Consider the following 17,336-nt stretch of genomic DNA (forward strand, 5'->3'; position numbering starts at 1 on the left):
TATGACTTTGCAAAGCTGCCTCCAGACACAGCCCCATTAGAGAAACCGGCCGAGCAGCTGGGCTCACCCCCTGTCAGCACGACAGAGGAGCATTTCTGTGAGTTAGGGATGGAGCAGAGAGCAGCGAGAGTCTGCAGAAGGAGCTCTGAGCAGGTGGAGGAGGGAAGGGAATCAGGCCTTTGTGGGCATGATGAAGTTGTAGCGCGGGCGCCGCGCCCGCAGAGCAGCGGGGAAGCAGGTACTGTGTGTGAGCACACGGGCACCAGAGCGCTGAGTCGGCAGAAAATCCCTGGGAGGAGCAGCGTGGTGGCTCCGGTGAGTGGGGGGCCACGGTGCCGTAGATCAGCTGAGGTATTTTTAACAATTATTTTGATATAAACAGCTCTGAACTTGAGGAGCTCCATGTAAATGGGAAGCAGTGGGGCTTGTAATTAGATTTGTGTACACTTTCATAAATTGCTGGAAAACATCAAAGCCGTGATAGAAGGCTGTGGTGCACTTTATTTCCTTCTTCTGTTCTTCTGTTAATTGAATGGTTGATGTGTGGATAGGAAGTGTTGGCTTCGCAGAGTACTATTTACAGACCCGCTGACAGCTGCACTGTGAAAATTAACAGGAACAGAGCAGCCTCTGTCACAGCTCTTCCCATGAGGGACTTGCTTCAAATTAGATCATTTCTTTCATAGGAGAAACTTTCCTCGTCGCTCCTCCCGTCTTCGCAGATACGCACACACATCCAGCTGCACACTCCCCTTCTCCCTGCAGGCTCATGGCAGCCTTTAGCGCTCAGAAGAAGGGCTTGTCATTTCCACAAAGTTGAGGTAGTTAGGCTGCTGTTTAAAACTTGTAACGCATTCCACTTCCAGCAAGACACATCCTTCAGGAAGCCATCCAAATATGCGAGCTGGGTGCGTGGAGCCACGGCTTCATGCTTGCAGGTCTCACCTCAACTGAAACATTCTTTTCGCCCTCTTAGAAACATTAGTAGATGTTCTCTCAGACTACTACTGTTGGAAATGTGGTTATTGTTTGTCTTAGATGAAATTCTTGTGTGTCAAACACCATACAAACCTCTGACAGGACAGTTCCCACACTCAGCAGTTTGCTAACTAAAGGCCAGGGTTAACCTGGCTGGATGAATTATGCCAAAGTGTTGTTCAAAGTGGGAAACTTCAGGGTCATCTGTAGTCTTGCCATCTGGAGTTTTGCTACAGTTGACGGAGAGAGATTAGGACCTCAGAGAGATATCTCAGTGTCTTGAGTTACTGAGGATTTAGAATAGATGCCCAAAATGGCTGCAATTAGGTCGTCTGAGTGCCTAAGGGACAAGGCACAAGAGATAAGCAAAAGAAGCAACAATGCAATGTCTGTGAGTGAACTAGTCTTATACATAATTAATCTACATATTTAGCCAGTTCTTAGCCTAAGTGACAGCAATTCTTGTTCCTGTTTCCAGCAGAGAAGTAATAACCAGTGAATACTTGAGCATCTAAATCTTAATTTTTGATACCATATAAAAAAATATAGAATTACGAACACCAAGCTTGAAGCCATCACTTCACCACCTCACTTCTGAAAAATGTCTTCAAAATATCCTGGTAACATAAACAGAACCATAGACAAACTCATAGTGTAAGCAGATAACAATTAAAGAGTTTTAAAGTATTAATTAACCAACAGAATTTACTACTATTGATATTCCAGTACGGACTCAAGTTCTCAATTAATAAAAGCCACTTTATGAGAGTCAGTAGACATAGAGTCACTGATCCTCTCAGGCTGTCGGGGTAAATAAAATTATAGAATCAACAAGGTTGGAAGAGACCATTAAGATCATCCAAGTCCAACTGTCCACCCAGAACTGCCATTGTACTGTAAACCACCAAGCCACACCACTCAGCACCAGATCCAGACACCTCTTAAACACTTCAAGAGATGGTGACTCCACCACTTCCCTGGACAAACTATTCCAACATCTGACCACCCTAACACATCTAGTCTGAATATCCCCTGTCTCAGCTTAAGACCATTTCCTCTGGTCCTCTTACTGCAGGCACAGTGGAAGAGACCAGTCTCCACCTCACCACAGTCTCCTTTCAGGTAGCTCTAGAGAGTGATGAGGTCCCTTCTAAGCCTTCTCTTCTTGAGACTAAAATAGGAAACAAAAAAGTCATCAGACTTCAGTTTTACATGACCACAGAAACATAAAGGGGAGATTTTCAGAGGTGAAAGTTGATGGAAGTCCAGCATCTGCAGCCCCTTCATGACTTACAGCTGCCTTTGCCCTAAAGTTACTTGCCCAAAGTCACAAAGTCTAGGGCAGTGTGGGGTACCATCAGTGCAAGTCCATCTGTTTAAATCAATGCAGAAGGCTGAGACCTGGTTCTACGCTGCTGATGCTGGAGAAGCTGATGGATGAGAAAAGAGATGCCAACTCTGACACATTTTTTTCTCTTTACTGTTGATCTTGTGCTCTCTAAAGAACAAGCATTCCTTGCAATGTCTTTGTATAACACACAGGCTGGCTTGTTTAACTCAAGGCAAAGCACAGCACATCCATTCCTTCTATTAAAAAGTAATAATACCTTAGAAACCCATTTATAACTCACCAGCAGCAAGCCTGTCTCTCCTCACAGTAATGAATGATTTTTCTGAATATGCTACCTCAACACCATTTATAAAGGCATGCGTTGTCTTTTAGGATGAAAAAAGCACTGGACATGTAATACTGAGATGTTAATTTGCAGACATTTCTTCCATCAAAGTCCAATGATTTTTGATAGCTCAGCTTTCCTTTCCTTTGGGCAGTGGGTTCTGGATAAAGAGGGACTAAAGCTCAGAGGCCATCCCATCCCACTACTACCATCAAGACAGCTGATTCTACAAGCTTTGGGACAGCAGTTTCCCAGTGTTACCATAATTTCCCTTAATTCTTTCTAGAAAAAAATCAAATTGTGAGACTGTGTTTCCTGCCTCTCCCCCAGTTTCATAAATGAACTAATTAATCATATCTTTCTGTGTCCCAGAATAGAAACCCAGGCAGTCCAGCTGCTTGACAGGGGGTATGAATCATGCTGGCACCAAAGATGGCCTTCACTTCTCTAGTCACATTTCCACAGCCACCCAGTCACCCAGCAGGACAGTGAAGTGACCTGTGGAACATGACAGGCTTCACTCAACATCTTCCCTGGGCTTCCTTGCTCCCTCTAGATCAAAGCCTTCATCACCTCCAAATGAGATACCAATGATAACTGCTCGTGAGCCACATGATCTCGCTCTGGACAAATGGATTTAATTGCCACCGCAGTGTCTCCTTATGGGCCCGAGGGGAGGTAGGCACTAAATCAGCAGCTGTGGAGGCAGCCACAGGAAAGCAGGAGCAGGACTATGCCACCACTGAGAGTTGCCTGAGTCCTGGTGCTGGCAGTAGCCCCTGAAATTCTCACTGCACTCAACTCCTGCATAGTCTGGATGAGATTAGGACCGGTGGGGGCTAAAATAATTCCCAAGCACTGACCTTTCTGGGATATCGGAGACATTGATGAGCCTCCAATCTGGGAGACATAAAATGCACTCAGCCTACTGGAGGGAGCTCCACCAGGCATTACCACCTTCCTCTAATAAGGATTAAAGATGTCAGTGTTGTCTTTACATCTCTGCTTGCTTTGGGGGCATTTCTTTTTTCTCCTTTTCCCTTCCTGTATTTTTGATCTAAACATCATTTATATCAGTGGGATCTTCCTACATAGTTAAGTAGGCTCTGAATCAGCATTAAATCACTCTTGATGTTTCTCATTTTTTCCTTTTAATTCACACCTTTCCAGCTGCTCAGGTGTGTGGTCTGGGTTGATAACACACCTTCTTGTGAGGAAAACAGAAAGACCCTAGTAACTGGTAGATTGCTATCCAAGACATAGCATTAGGTGATTCAGTAGCTATTACCAAAATGGGTTCTGCAAAGATCAAAAGGAATCTTTAGAGGGCAAAGATGTATTTAGATCAAAACTATGACTTTCAGATAAGAACCTCAACTGAAGTTCCCAAAAATTCATAAATGAATGTGAAGCATCCTACCAGACACCAATGTCTTTGTCTCAGATGTCCACTGGCAAGTGAAATCTAGTAGGAGAACAAGCTTGATTTCCCATAGCAAAGGTCTGGGTGATACAGGAACAGTGGTTGTGAAGTCTCACAGAGCAGCAAGGGGACATGTTTCAGTCTTAGTATAGTGGAATGATCCTTCAGTGTAAACCAACTTCTTATTTCACCAAAAAACAATACAGCTTCACTGAATTTACAGTACTTCATAGCTAGAGTTGACCACCTATTTTCACTATACTGAAGCATGGGTGATACCTCCCTGAAAGCAGAATATTTTCTCAAATAATTATAGAAGCATGAAATAGCTTGGGTTGGAAGGGACCTTTAAAGATCATCTGGTTCAACCCCATGGCTGGCCAGTGCTTGAAAATCTTCAGTTTAAAAATGTTGCAAAAATTCAAATCTTCTTCTTATCTCAGTTGAGCAAGATGCTTTACACCACAACATCATAGAGTCAAGTAGCATGACAGGGATTTGGGATACCCAGTTTTGTGAAGCATGTTTGGAACTCGGTGCCATGGAAATGTTCTTTCATGTCACGTGCACAGCTGAAATGTATCTGCCCAGCTCGCAAGTCCTTTCTCTACATCTGCTTCTTTCCAAGTCATCTTAGGCTGCTCATGTCCCCATCTCAAACTGCCAAAGAAGCATGGAGCTCATGTGAGCAGAGTCCTGAAGCATCAGGAGCTCCATACCTGGTTGTGACTTTTCCTCAATTTGACAATAGGCAATTTATTTTATGACTCTGGAATTATTCCACTTCTCTTATTTTCATTCGTGGTTGTTTAACTAAAAGGAAATGTCATTCAGACACTACCTTTTATGAGGCTCAATGCTGCAGCCATCAAAGATTTTCTTAGTAGTAGTAATAATTTATAAAAAAATTATGTCATTTTTTTTTTTGCTGTAAGAATATTTTCAGAGGAAGTATATTTTTTTAGTTAGTACAAAGCTAATCATACCTAGTCTCCAAACCATGTTACTCTTACTGGAAAGGGGAAACTTATAACAATCTCTTCTGAATTCTGGATTTTAAATTTTTCTTCAAATAACATAAAAATAATTATTTATTGCTTTCATATTCCTAAATAGCTGGTAAGAATTTCCATTCTGTTGATATAACAATATTTTTCACTTCATAACACATTAGGGAAGGTGAGTGATTCTGTGAGGACTTTTATCATTCATAGACTGAGCTGAAAAATGCAGAGGTGCTTGAAGAACTCTGCTTTTAGGTTTAGGTTTTTCAGATAACTGGCTTTGATTTGAGGGGTATACTAACACCTGGGTTATACATTGAGTTCTTCCTAATTAGAAATGGGTACAGTGACACCAGGACTCAATGATTCTGTTGCCCTGTGGAAAGCAATAACTTTAGCTCTGAGAGACACCTGCTAAGTAGTGTATGGGAAGTAAAATCTAAATCAAGCTTCCACTCCAAATAAATTACGGCTCCGGAGACCTGTGAAGGGAAGTACCTGCAGCAACTCTCTCTGCTTAGACATTTCATGAAGAATCTTCTCTACTGAGGGAGCAGCATTATCAAAGGGTCCGTCACTGAAGTCCTGGATGAATGCCTTCTTTCCCCTCTCCATCTCTGTCGCTCTCAAGTGTGCCTAAACCAGCTCCCAGAGTAGGACTGCTGTCCTACTCATCTTTCAGATGAGACATGAAATTGAAGCCCTGAGTACAGAAAAACAACATATTTCACAAGATAGGAGGGATGTAAGTCCCCCTCTTCTGGCCATCTTCCAGCCTGGGTAATTACATTTCTACCTATCTAAAATTCCCTTTGCTCTATGGTTTTAATTGGACAGTAGTTTCCTTTTTGCTTGTCTAAAACCTCAGGCTGGGGTCAAATCCCACTGGCTAATTCAGCAGACTGACTTTCAGTAAAGCTGCACATTTAAAACAAAAATCCAAATTTGTTTTTAAACTTAGATGAAACATACCAAACGGCCTGAGCTGACAGAGTCCAAAGCAAAGAATCCTTCCTCTGGTTTTCAGGCTGTAACATCAAGGATCCTTGTGTCGTAATACTTAGCCTGATTGTGTTGCTGAGGATCAGCATCCTCCCAGCTCTGCTTTACAGTAGCAAAGGGAGTGCTAAAGCAGAATTTTCACTACAAGAAAAACCATTTATGTGGTGACACTTAGGAAGGCAGCACCTATTCATTTAAGCATCTTAGTTTGTGTCTACAGCTGACATTTCAGAAGGTAGTTTATGGGATTTGCACATTCAGATCTCTTATATTCAAGGGCTCAGTCACTGGAACTTTAATGTAACAAACCTTTTTTCAATATTTTTTGCCCAGAGTTTTTGACTGGCTCTTTTTGAGCTAACCAAGATACAAAGGTCCACCTGTATGAGAGAGGCACCCTTGTGTTAAAAGTGCTTAAGTGTATGCTTACCTCCAATATGTCATTCACTAAGCTTAAAGTGAAACATTACCTAAAGACTTTTACAAATTAGGCCCAAATCCATCAGTTTTGCAAGAAAAAGGTGTCTAACCATCTATGGGGATTGGTAAGCTACTGAGTTAGAGGAGACTTATAGGGCTATCAGGAAAAGGAAATTCAGGCATATATTCTACAAGGCAGCACCTTCACAAAACTTTTCCTATGAATATTGTTCTAGGGAGAAACAACTTTCCCTGATGCTGTGTAGTAATATTTGGCCTCCTGAAAAGCTTTTGCTTAATTTGTGTATGCACTCCATTTGGAAGATCATGTCTAATGGGAAACAGTTCCAACAGCCAGGCAAAGAATTTTTTTCTCCTTTGCCTTTAAATGAAATATCAATGGATGGATATTTTATTTTTAGCTGAATATGAAATTTCACAAGCGACCTGTCAAGCTCCTGTTTTCAAGAATGACTTTATTTCACACGTCAAGACAGGCTGGGAAATTAGTTTTTCCCACAGAGGACTCTGATTAGGGATTACAAAGTGAGTGTGGCGCAGAGTGATTTTTCCTCCATCTTTTCGCTCGCACCGCCAGCCTAGAGAGTATCAGACTCTGCTGACTAAGGGGAGCAATTCATTACCATGTGAGGGAGGGGGACTGGAAGCAAGATAGTCATATTAAGTAGACTTGCTGGCCCAAGAGAGAATAGGAAAAGCATAATAATACTTAGACCTACATTATTCTTTTCATCAGTAGATATCAAAGTACTTGAAAAAGGAGGTTGATTTGATGGAAAAGGAGATAAATGCCAATTCCAAGCAGCCCATTGCAGAGGCACCAGCAGGAATGCTCACTTTCATGATGGTCTCTTCTGACTGTGGGTCTGCAGGGTAGTGAAATAAACAAGTCTTTTCCTCACTATAATGCAGAAGTACATTTCAAACATTATTGACTTACCCAGTGTAACTCTCTTGGGGTTTGGCGAAATATAAGGTCCAGTCCAACAACCAGAGAGAGCAAGAAGGAGATTATGTATTACTAATAAATGACTGAGCAGACAGGACCTATTGCCTTTGTCAGCAGACAACAGATGATTTACACCGCAGTTTAGCTGCTTGCGGAAGCAATAAATAGTCCAGATGAAGGGCTCTGGGGTTTTTACCCTATGGAAAATCTGGCCCATTCTGGGGCATTTCTGTTGTTATTCAGTAGAGTAGTAGTCACTGGAGTAGGAAGTAGCCTTGTTCTGCTGTAGATGAACAGCAGTGTTTGGCTCCATGGCTAAAAGTCCTGCACTGGCAGATGTGATAGCATTTACTGCCTGATCTCCTTTGGGCCACATGAAAGAGCTGCACATGAGGAACCACACACAGAAAGCATCAATCCCAAGGTCGATCTTCATATTCAAGAACATTGCAGCATTTCTACTGGCTACACATCTCTAACCACTTGCACTCTTAAAAAAACCTTCTTTTTCTCTTCTTTCTTTGTAGAGTGTGCTCTAGTTTGCATTTATTTGCCAATGGCCTTTCTGCTCTGTGTATGTAATAGAGATGTTCAAAGGGGCCTGAAGTCCTGCTGCGACAGGCAACCCAGAAAAACATCTCATAAGAGGCAATACGAGATCCCATTGGGTCAAACAGCTGCTGTGCAGTCACTATGACTCATGTCAGGAGGGAAGAACACTCCAGGGGCAAGCACTTCATGTGGAGGTTACCCATGTTTTCATGATGCCATCTACAATAATAGCTTGGTTTTCAACAGTGTGAGGCATCAGTAAATGCCTGAGGCAGTTCTTGCCCTAAGCCTTCCAGGGCAAATAGAGTTAGAAATAAAAGAGGAAGGAAGAAGACACCAACTTTTATTTACACTTCTCTGTCCTTCTAACAAGAGCAGGTCATATCTTCTAAACCTCTTTGCAGAGTTGAATACTCATATGCCTGTTTCAGTTTCAAAATCCTCCATCCTGCATTGTGCCCACAGTGCTGCAGCCTCTGCTCTGCAAATCACAACAGCACCTCTGAACAGCCCAATCTGCTGTGGACCAGTGCCTCCCTCCAATACAGCTGCAAATAGGTTTAAATCATTAGATTCAAGTTACCAAACAGTCTCTTGGATCAGGGTTAATTAAATGAGTGTTGAAATCTAATTAAGAACTAGTCCAGGTGATAATTAGCAGGAAATGTATGCATTAAAATATTCATTTGTCGATGAGCTGCAATTAAGAGTGTGATTTGGGGAAGGATCAATAACTACATCATGTGATGTAAAAAAAATGAAAAGTCATCTAGCCTTCAACAGAAATGCAGGGGAATTTTGGCTAGATTTTTTTTCCTCTCCCCCTTCCACTCCCCCTTCTGTTTTGTTTTTTTAATAACTTCTGAAGATTGCTCTCCATCCTTGAATGGAGCATTCATCTCTCCGTCCCTTTGTTTTCCTGAAGCACTTTTTTCAAAACCTTGCTCTTCACCACATTGTGTTAGCAGGTTATAGATTTATTAGAGAGAGACTAACGGGTCAAAAAGAAAGATTCTTTACCAATGAAAATCACTTTCTCCCAGAACAGACTGCTAATCCGGGGGAACATGGCTCATTGTGTGGCCTTAGATTGTTGGGGTCTTTTTTTAGCAAGTTAATTCCTCAAGTCTTTATTCATAACCGAGGATCTGGAGAGGCTATTGAATATGTATAGCTCAGACTTATATATATGTACATCCATATCTGTGGTTTACTACATTCTTCCCAGTTTGTAGCAGAGCAACTCTGCTTTCACAGAGACTATTTTTTGTGCTTGCAGTTACATAGGAGTGCGTGCAAGCCAGTTAATAACATTGTTCCTGTACAAACTGAGAAAATCCACCTCTGCTAGAAAAAAGAGGGTCCTGAAATATCTCAGCTCCTCTGGCGTGGAGCTGGTCTTCCTCTAGTGCCACAGCCGGAGGCTGAGCTGGTAATTTCCGGCTAACTATATTTCCAACAATGAATACCAGTTTGTCAAAAGGGAAGTATACCATGGGAGCACAATGATTTCAGCTGCCTTTTGTCAGCCTCCTGACAGCTCACCTGTTCTCCCCAGACTTGATGGCAGCCCAGGTACCGAGGCAACTGTCCCCTGCTGCCAGGGCAGTGGCCAGATTCTCCCCTCTCTGCATCTCCTCCATCCTCAGGGAGAACACCCTGTGGGGAGTCAACCAACCCATGAAGTTGGGACTTCCTTGGAGCAAGACAAAAAAATACCAGTGCCTTCCTTCCTAAGTAGATCTGTTTCTTCCCATCTGTCTCCTATTAGAAATGTAAGGATTGCAGCTACTGACCTTTCATCTCATTCTGGGAAGGAGAGGGATTTCTTTCATCCCCAAAAGCACTATGTTTTTCAGTTTTCTGCAGGCAGTTCTGATGGTCATCTGTAGTTCTGCACTGTTGTTGACTGTAGACAAAATCCTAATATCATAAAGCTTTCCTGGAGATGTGTAACTTTAAATGTGGGGGTTTGTGTAGTAGTCTCTATTTTCTAAGAGGAAACTCAGGTCCATCAGGTACTATTTTTCCTCCCCTAATTTAACAGAAGAGATGTTGTTTCATGATGATACATACACTCTGCCCACAATACTGACTCTCATCTCCAAGGCTGGGCAGAGATTTCTCACTATGGGTTACAAGAGAGCAGCATGAAAGGGTGATCCAGTTCAGGGGTCTAGAATGCAGAAACCTCGCACATTCCACCAAAACAAATAGGTCCACAAATCCTACCGCATTCATTCAGCAAAGCCTCTTACATTTTGCTGCACTGAGTTCAGATCTTTGTCCTCTGATGAGGACAACCTAATGGGCCTGAAGGTTGAAAGAATAAGGCAAAAACTTTTACAGAGGGAACATGAATGACAGGCTAGGACTTTGAATTTAAGAGGAAATTAGGAAACAGGCTGCTAGCATTCACCCTCCTGGGTCCTTTACTTCCTTCCTGATGCTCTCAACCCCTTGCAAGGGTCAAATTCAAAAACCTGATTTTTTTTGCACGGAAAAAGTCAGCTCCAGCAGAATTTTGTTGTACCAAGTCTGTGTTACACATATGGATTGGTGAGCAAGTGTATATCTAGCTCATTCCCTCTTGTGTGTCCTTTTGTTTCCTGTCCTGCAGGGAGCCTCTTCAAGCCTGGTGGTGAAGTTTGCGGACACGGACAAGGAGCGTACAATGAGGCGCATGCAGCAAATGGCAGGACAAATGGGCATGTTCAACCCCATGGCCATCCAGTTTGGGGCTTATGGCGCCTATGCACAGGCAGTAAGTATAGACTCTGACTCTACACATGTTCATGGAATTGGGAATATTATCCCTGGCAGACAAGGGAATCTCCCAGGCACGTCTCAGAGGTGCAGTAGCCAGTTCTAGCAGTAGCCAATTCTAGCAGTAACCACACCACGATCATGTGTGGACCCATGCAAAACACTTCCTATGGGGTCTAAGCCATTGCTATAAAATAAAAGCACAACTAGCCTTTGAGCATTTGGATAAAATAAGCCTGAATTCAGTTTATCCTAGTTCTCTGCCTCATGTCATCATGTGGCTTCTGGGTACCTTGGGGTGACCACAGGATGAAATGGCAGTTGTTGACAGAAATGTTTTTAGGTTCATGAAAGCATGCTAGATAATAACAAAATGGACAAGCAGATATGCACATATACAGTGTTGGCTTCCCAAAACAGTATGATTTAAGCGCACTGGGAAAAAGTCCTGTTGGAGTTGCTTCAGGTACTTTATGTACATACCAAACCTGGACACTGGGCCCCTGAGAAGATGTGATTGTACAGAGAGCTGGGCTTTTGATGATGATCTGAAATTGATGTCTCTGGCATTAGTACTATTTCTTAGGCTACAATTAACAAGGACCTGCAAGACAAGGTTGGGTTCAGGTAACTTGGACTCTCTGTCAGGTATTTCAGAGGCAGGTAGAGGTGATGCCTGCAGGAGGCAGACACAATAGACACAATACTGCCCAGTGATTTTATTGCCTCCTCTAGAGCACATTTGCAGGCAGTGTATCTGAGTGCTTCATCTGTTTGTTGGCAAAATGTGGTCCCCTTGTACTCTGCAAGATTTGTGTACAGGAGGGAAGTACCATTTTCCAGAGTAACATATTCCTGAACAAGAGAACAAATGCCTTGCCTAAGGTTTACAGGGCCAGCTCAGGAATCACACTCTGCTGTACCCATACTTCCTTCAGTGCACTGACCACGAGGCTTTGCTTTCTTCCCTGACTGTTTCTTTCTCATTTGTTGGTACCATGTATTTCCCATCACATGCCCATGTTTGTTTGTTAACTTGAAGATCTGAAAATTTCTGTCCTTCTCTGGGGGTCCTGAGCCTCACTGAACCCTTGGTACAACCCCGTCTACCCCTTGTGTGAGCCATGCAGAGGTGTGAGGATGTGCTGTAGAGCTCCACAGAAGTTCCCCCTCTCCTCCCAGCTTCACCTCTTGATGCAGTTCTGGACTTTTTAATTCACTCTTGTCTAGAAAAATGTTTACTTCTTTTTTTCTGTCTCCATTTTTACTCCCAGACTAAGTCAATCTCTGTCTCTTCCTTTGTCCCCTTCTCCCTTCCTCATATGATAGAAGAACTGTTCCCTCCCCTGCCTGCCTGTGTTTAACTGTCCTCCTGGCCAGGGAAGGCTGCAGGAATTGGAAAAGAGACAGTAAATCCCATCTGAGCCCAGGTCAGTGGTCAGTAGCCTGGCAGAGGGATGCAGGATTTTTGCCCCTACACATCAGAGAGATTAACAGGAGGCAACCCACGAGTAGCTTGGGATGAACATTTGCAGAGGTTGTCAGGCAGGAGATGTGGCTTCAGTGTTATTCTACAGGCATTGATCAGGCAGCTGGAGAGATGGTAAAGATGCCACTGTCCTGATGCTCTGGTCCAAAAACTCTTCTTGCATTATTTTTAATCTAGAGTAACTCTTCTAATTTCCAGCCTAGGTTAATCTTGATATGAGAGAATGCAAGTCTGCTCCCATACACAACAAAAGTTTCCTCCATTTCTCACCAGATAATACAGGTATTTTATGATGGTAGGCGAGGATTTATGGCTGAAGGAAGAGTGAAAACAATTCCTGGTCTGCTCCCACCCATTGAAACAAATGAATATATTTCATATTGATTTCTGCGAAAGCAGAATTGGACCCATTATCTTTTTTTTTCCCCCTGATAAATATGCTAACAATGGGGAAAGAATAAGTTTTAGATCTTGACCCATTGGATATGACAAGCTGGTGACACCAATTACCCTGGGGACTTCAGAGCTGTCTAAATGATGGGATCACATTCCCGTTTGGCGCCTGTACACCCAGAGTGTGCTCAGATGCTGTCTCTCAATCAACCTCCCTATCTGTTTCATCTCACAGTCTCACATAAAAGGGAAGGAAGGGAGCTTCGAGGCTCTGTGGCATTCCCTTGGTCCTGATTAATCCACCTCAGACTGCTGGCTCTTATATATCAAGATGATTGGCACCTCACAAATGCCAGCAGGAGATGGAGGGATCGATAAGGAAGAGGAAAAGGGAGAGAGCAGTTTTATTCGGCCCAAAATGGAGTCAAAGAGCTAATGCAAGTCAAGAGGAGGGAAGGTGAAACATCAGGATCAGGACTGTCATGATGGGTGATGCCACAGCCACCAGCAACTCTTGTGATACTCAGTGAATTACTTGACTCCCTGGCCTTGTTTCCACATGTACAAGTAAAGCTGATGATCAGATTTATTTATTTCCTCTTCTCCCTCAGGGGGACGGCTCTCTCTTGAGCAGTCCCTCCGTGTTTTCACACAGTGGTAGGGCAGTAACACAAGTGCAAGAAGTGCCTCAGTGCTTGGTAGTAAGGTCAGAACAAGCAGGAGACATTAGGCTCTCTAATTCATACTTGTAGTCTGTACTCTCAGCTATCCCCCTACAGTCCACACCTGACTCATGTCTCCATGTAAGACTTCTCAAGCAATCCCATGACAGCAGTTTATCAATAGTTTCTAATGGTCTGTCCCCAGAGAGGAAGTTGTTCAAGTCCCATATGCTGCAGTTTCTTGCTGTATTTGCCCCAGAGAAGCATCTTGCACATCACTGTGACTGGATTAGCTCCTGCAAAAAGGTCTCAATCCATCAAGGTGGCCAGTGCATCAGAAACACACATGATAGATTGATGGGCACCTGTAGGTTTGCAAACCCTCTGAGGAGAAGCAAAGAGGATCTCAATCCATCAGTGTTTGACTGACAGTCTTCAATGTTGCCATCAGGACTGATTTGGGCCCCAGCTCCTCCCTAAGTTACCTACCTTACTGCTCAGCAACTGGCCATGTCACAGTTCACTCCCTACTGCTGTTGCACGCTGTCAACCCACTTAGCCTCAGCTTAAACAACTTTAACCTTTATAGCAGTGGCAGCCTCACATCAGCCAAGCAGTCCTCAGTTTCAGCAGCCATATGGCCTCAGACCCAGAGGTAAAAAATATGAGGAAGCAAAGGGACTTCTCCACAGTGTGCGGTTTTCCATCCTCTCCTCGTGCCACCTGCAAGCAGACCAGACAAAGCTTAGTACCAACCCTGTGTGCTGTTTCATTGACACAGAAAGCCACACCAGACTCACTTCACCTCTTTTGTATGCAGCTCAAGGCAAGTCAAATTTCATGGCTTCCTAAAGCTCCCAGAGGCCCTACACTAATTTGTTTCAGAGTCTGGTGGTTTGTTCTTTTTGTTTGGTTGGTTTGGTTTGGTGGGGTTTTTTGGAATTGTTTTTTTTGGGGTTTTTTGTTTGGTTGGTTTTTGTTTGTTTGTTTGTTTTAGGTTTTTTCTTTTTAGCAATATCTTCCCATACTCATTTAACTTCTCCTTTTATGGGGCAATTATTTTTTTTATTTCACACGTGTACAGAGCATCAGCTCTTTTTGGTGTCGGGTTACTGTGAATATACACTAGCTGGGTGTTGATAGCTGTTTCTGCAGTCTAAGTTAAGCCCAGATTGAGTTATAGATTTGAACTCAGTCTGGAGAGGAGAGTGATGCTAGCTGGCACCACCTTGATTTGCTGCCAGACAAGAATGAACCTGCAGGGACACACTCCACCTCAGAGGAGCGCAGCACACCTTCTTAGATCTTGGTAAGAGGTGGGATGGCCAAGCCCAAAATCACAAGCAGTGAAAATCAAAACAGACTGTGAATAGTCGTAGTACAATCCTGGCCCAAACAAACAATGGTGGCAAAAGTTCCTGTAGGTCTTTTTGTGCAGAAAGTGGCAAGGAATAGTTAGGAGCTGTCTCGTGTCAGTGATGCCCCACCACACAGAAAGGAAATGTTCACAGATCAAAAAAGGGTTAGGGAGATGGGAAAATGCAGAAGAGCAAAGCAAGAACAAAGGAAAGAGCCTTGGAAAGTGACAGATACATTATAAATTATTTAATTTTTAAATTATTTAAGATAAGATCAAAGTCGTAAATCAAATTTGCATAAAAAATGGGGTGGGAGTGTTAGCCAGGGTCTTCTGGCCAAACTCCAGCCTTGGGACTGATTGCGCCCTGCGGCAGGGATAGGCATAGAGTTTGTGAGTAAAAACAGACAGACTGGGACAGAGACAACATAGGCAATCCTAGCATTTACTCTCTGGCCTGGAGCAAGTCCTTTCCCATCGGTAAATCCCAGCTCCCCTCACTCTGAAAAAGTACAAATGGCTGCTGCTTCCAAACTCCAGACAAAAACTGCAACAAATCTGGGAATGTCCAGCACAGCAGAGCTATCAGTCATCATCACAGCTGGTCTTCTTGGGAAGTTAGGGCAGCAATGACTACCATACTGACCACAAAAGCCTAGGTGTCCCCTTCTACCTCGCTGTCCAGCTCCTGTGGAGATGAAAGGATATTTCTGCTAAATAATCTGAGGTAGTGCTGATGGGAAGGATCTCTTCTTCCTAAATTTATTCAATTTGTACTGTGAAATTATTTTGGAAAGATACTTTAAAAAAAAAATCAGCTAGCCCTATGAAATTGGGGGAAAATTACTGACTATAGGCTATCTTCTAGATATAATAGTTATTACATTTAAATAGCCAAAATGAGACGGTATATTTGGTAAATACTACCTGGTACGCAAATCACTCGCTCTGATCTGTTCCAGGAGAGGAAGCTATTTTGAGGCCATAATACTCTGTAGCAGTGCTAATACCATGTTTCTGACCACCAGCTCCCTGGTAATTCAGAAATAATGAACACTCACATTTGGGCTCTCTGTACAATCTTTTTTAGGCTTTGGGTTTTTTCCACAGTTCACAGGAAATCAGAAACCTGAACTGTTGTGTATCAGACTGGAAAGACACTAAGGCACATGAATACAGGTGTTGCACATTTGTTTGATTTTTTTAAAAAAATTTTAATTAAATTTAAATTTTACTTTCAAAACAGAAATTTCTGTTTTCTTGAAGACATTAAAAATGTATGAAAGACTATTTTGGCTTTTTTACCAATCATCTTCTGCCTGTTTGAAGGCTTGAAAGGTATTTTTAGTTTTACCTTCTAATGGCCAGTTAGGTAAAACAGACATGAATTTGCCAATTCTGTGACTTTACCAGATACAAGTCCTCTTGCTGCTTGGTTGATCACTTTGCTTAGCTCTTTCTATCACAGGGTTGCCATGAGTATTCATTAGCTAAGTGTCTATATAGATTGTTAGATGTGGAAAGTGTGGGATGCTGTCATTACTTTTATTATACTAAATGAAGAATGTTAAAAGTCAAAAAAAATCATGTCGTTCAGAGACAAGGATGGCAAATAACACTGAAAAAAAAGGGGAAGGTCATCACATCATTCAGAGTAAGACCTCTCCAAGGGCAATGATCACACTATTTCAAAAAGAGTTCATCGGAAATAATCCTCCTTTCTCCTCTTCCCCTTTTCATTGTCACACGCATTTCTTTTGGGGGCTGAGCAAGGCAGGCTGTGCTTTCTTGTCCTGTTTCCAGCAGGAGTTTTTGACCTTGAGAAAGTTCCTTCATGTCTCCATGCAATTGTTCCTCCTGTAAGAAAAAGGAGAGTATTTCTTGCCCTTGAGTACAGCTGCAACTCAAGGTAGTAAAAAGATGTGTGAGACAAATCCTTCCATCTCCCTCTATTGATCAACCATCATTGCCACCCCTTCCCATGGTTTGGATGGCTTTACCAGTGCCTCTCCACCTGCCCCACCAGTTCTCAAGCATTGGGATGGCAACTGCAGGTTCTCTACCTCTTGAGGTGCTGTCTTGAGGTGTGGCAGGAACCAGTCTGGTAGCATCTCCTGGTCTCCTCAGGAGATAAATATTTGAGCAAAAGAAAAGTTAGCAGGAAAGAAGGAATGAATCTTTAAAATGGATGGGAAAAGGCTCTAAATGCTGAGGCAAAGGTCATGCCAAGGAAGTAAGAGAAGCAAAAGGAAATACGTCCTTTCAGCTAAGGGAGGGAAAAGCTCCTCTACATCCCCTTGGATCAGTCTGAGACAATAAGGCTGCTGTCTTCCTGATTAGTGCTCTGTAGCCCCAGCCCAGGCAGGGAAAATCTGCATTTCAAATGGCATATTTTAAAGTACACAATACCCAGGGGCCCTGCTGCTATTGATTTGCCTCTGGTGGGGTCACTGCCTCACTTTCTACAGTTTTATTAACTGGGACCATACGCTGGGTCTCTTTCAAAGTGAAAAGAGAGTGGATGGGACATTTGTCTTCCGGGGGAGCTGGGGAAGGAGTGGGGTGACTTTCACTGGGAATGCCCTGGAGGTTTTATAAGGAAGACTGGTGACCCTTACAGGACTTGCTCTTCTTTTGTAAATTT

At 43.0% G+C, this 17,336-nt stretch overlaps 1 protein-coding gene across 15 annotated transcripts in view; it reads left to right on the top strand.

The window, feature by feature from the left end:
- Positions 1-17,336, top strand: part of CELF4 (CUGBP Elav-like family member 4) — a 701,489-nt gene that overhangs the window by 607,913 nt on the left and 76,240 nt on the right. For all 15 annotated transcript variants that reach the window (XR_010427009.1, XR_010427010.1, XM_064643108.1 and 12 more), the window contains exon 6: positions 10,646-10,789. Coding sequence is in view for 13 of the 15 variants with exons in the window: in XM_064643108.1 (XP_064499178.1) it covers positions 10,646-10,789 (144 nt within the window). In the remaining 2 variants the exon portion in view is untranslated. The remainder of the gene's footprint in view (positions 1-10,645; positions 10,790-17,336) is intronic.

This window comes from Pseudopipra pipra, chromosome Z (genome assembly GCF_036250125.1).
Source record: "Pseudopipra pipra isolate bDixPip1 chromosome Z, bDixPip1.hap1, whole genome shotgun sequence".
NCBI classification, from domain to species: Eukaryota; Metazoa; Chordata; class Aves; order Passeriformes; family Pipridae; genus Pseudopipra; species Pseudopipra pipra.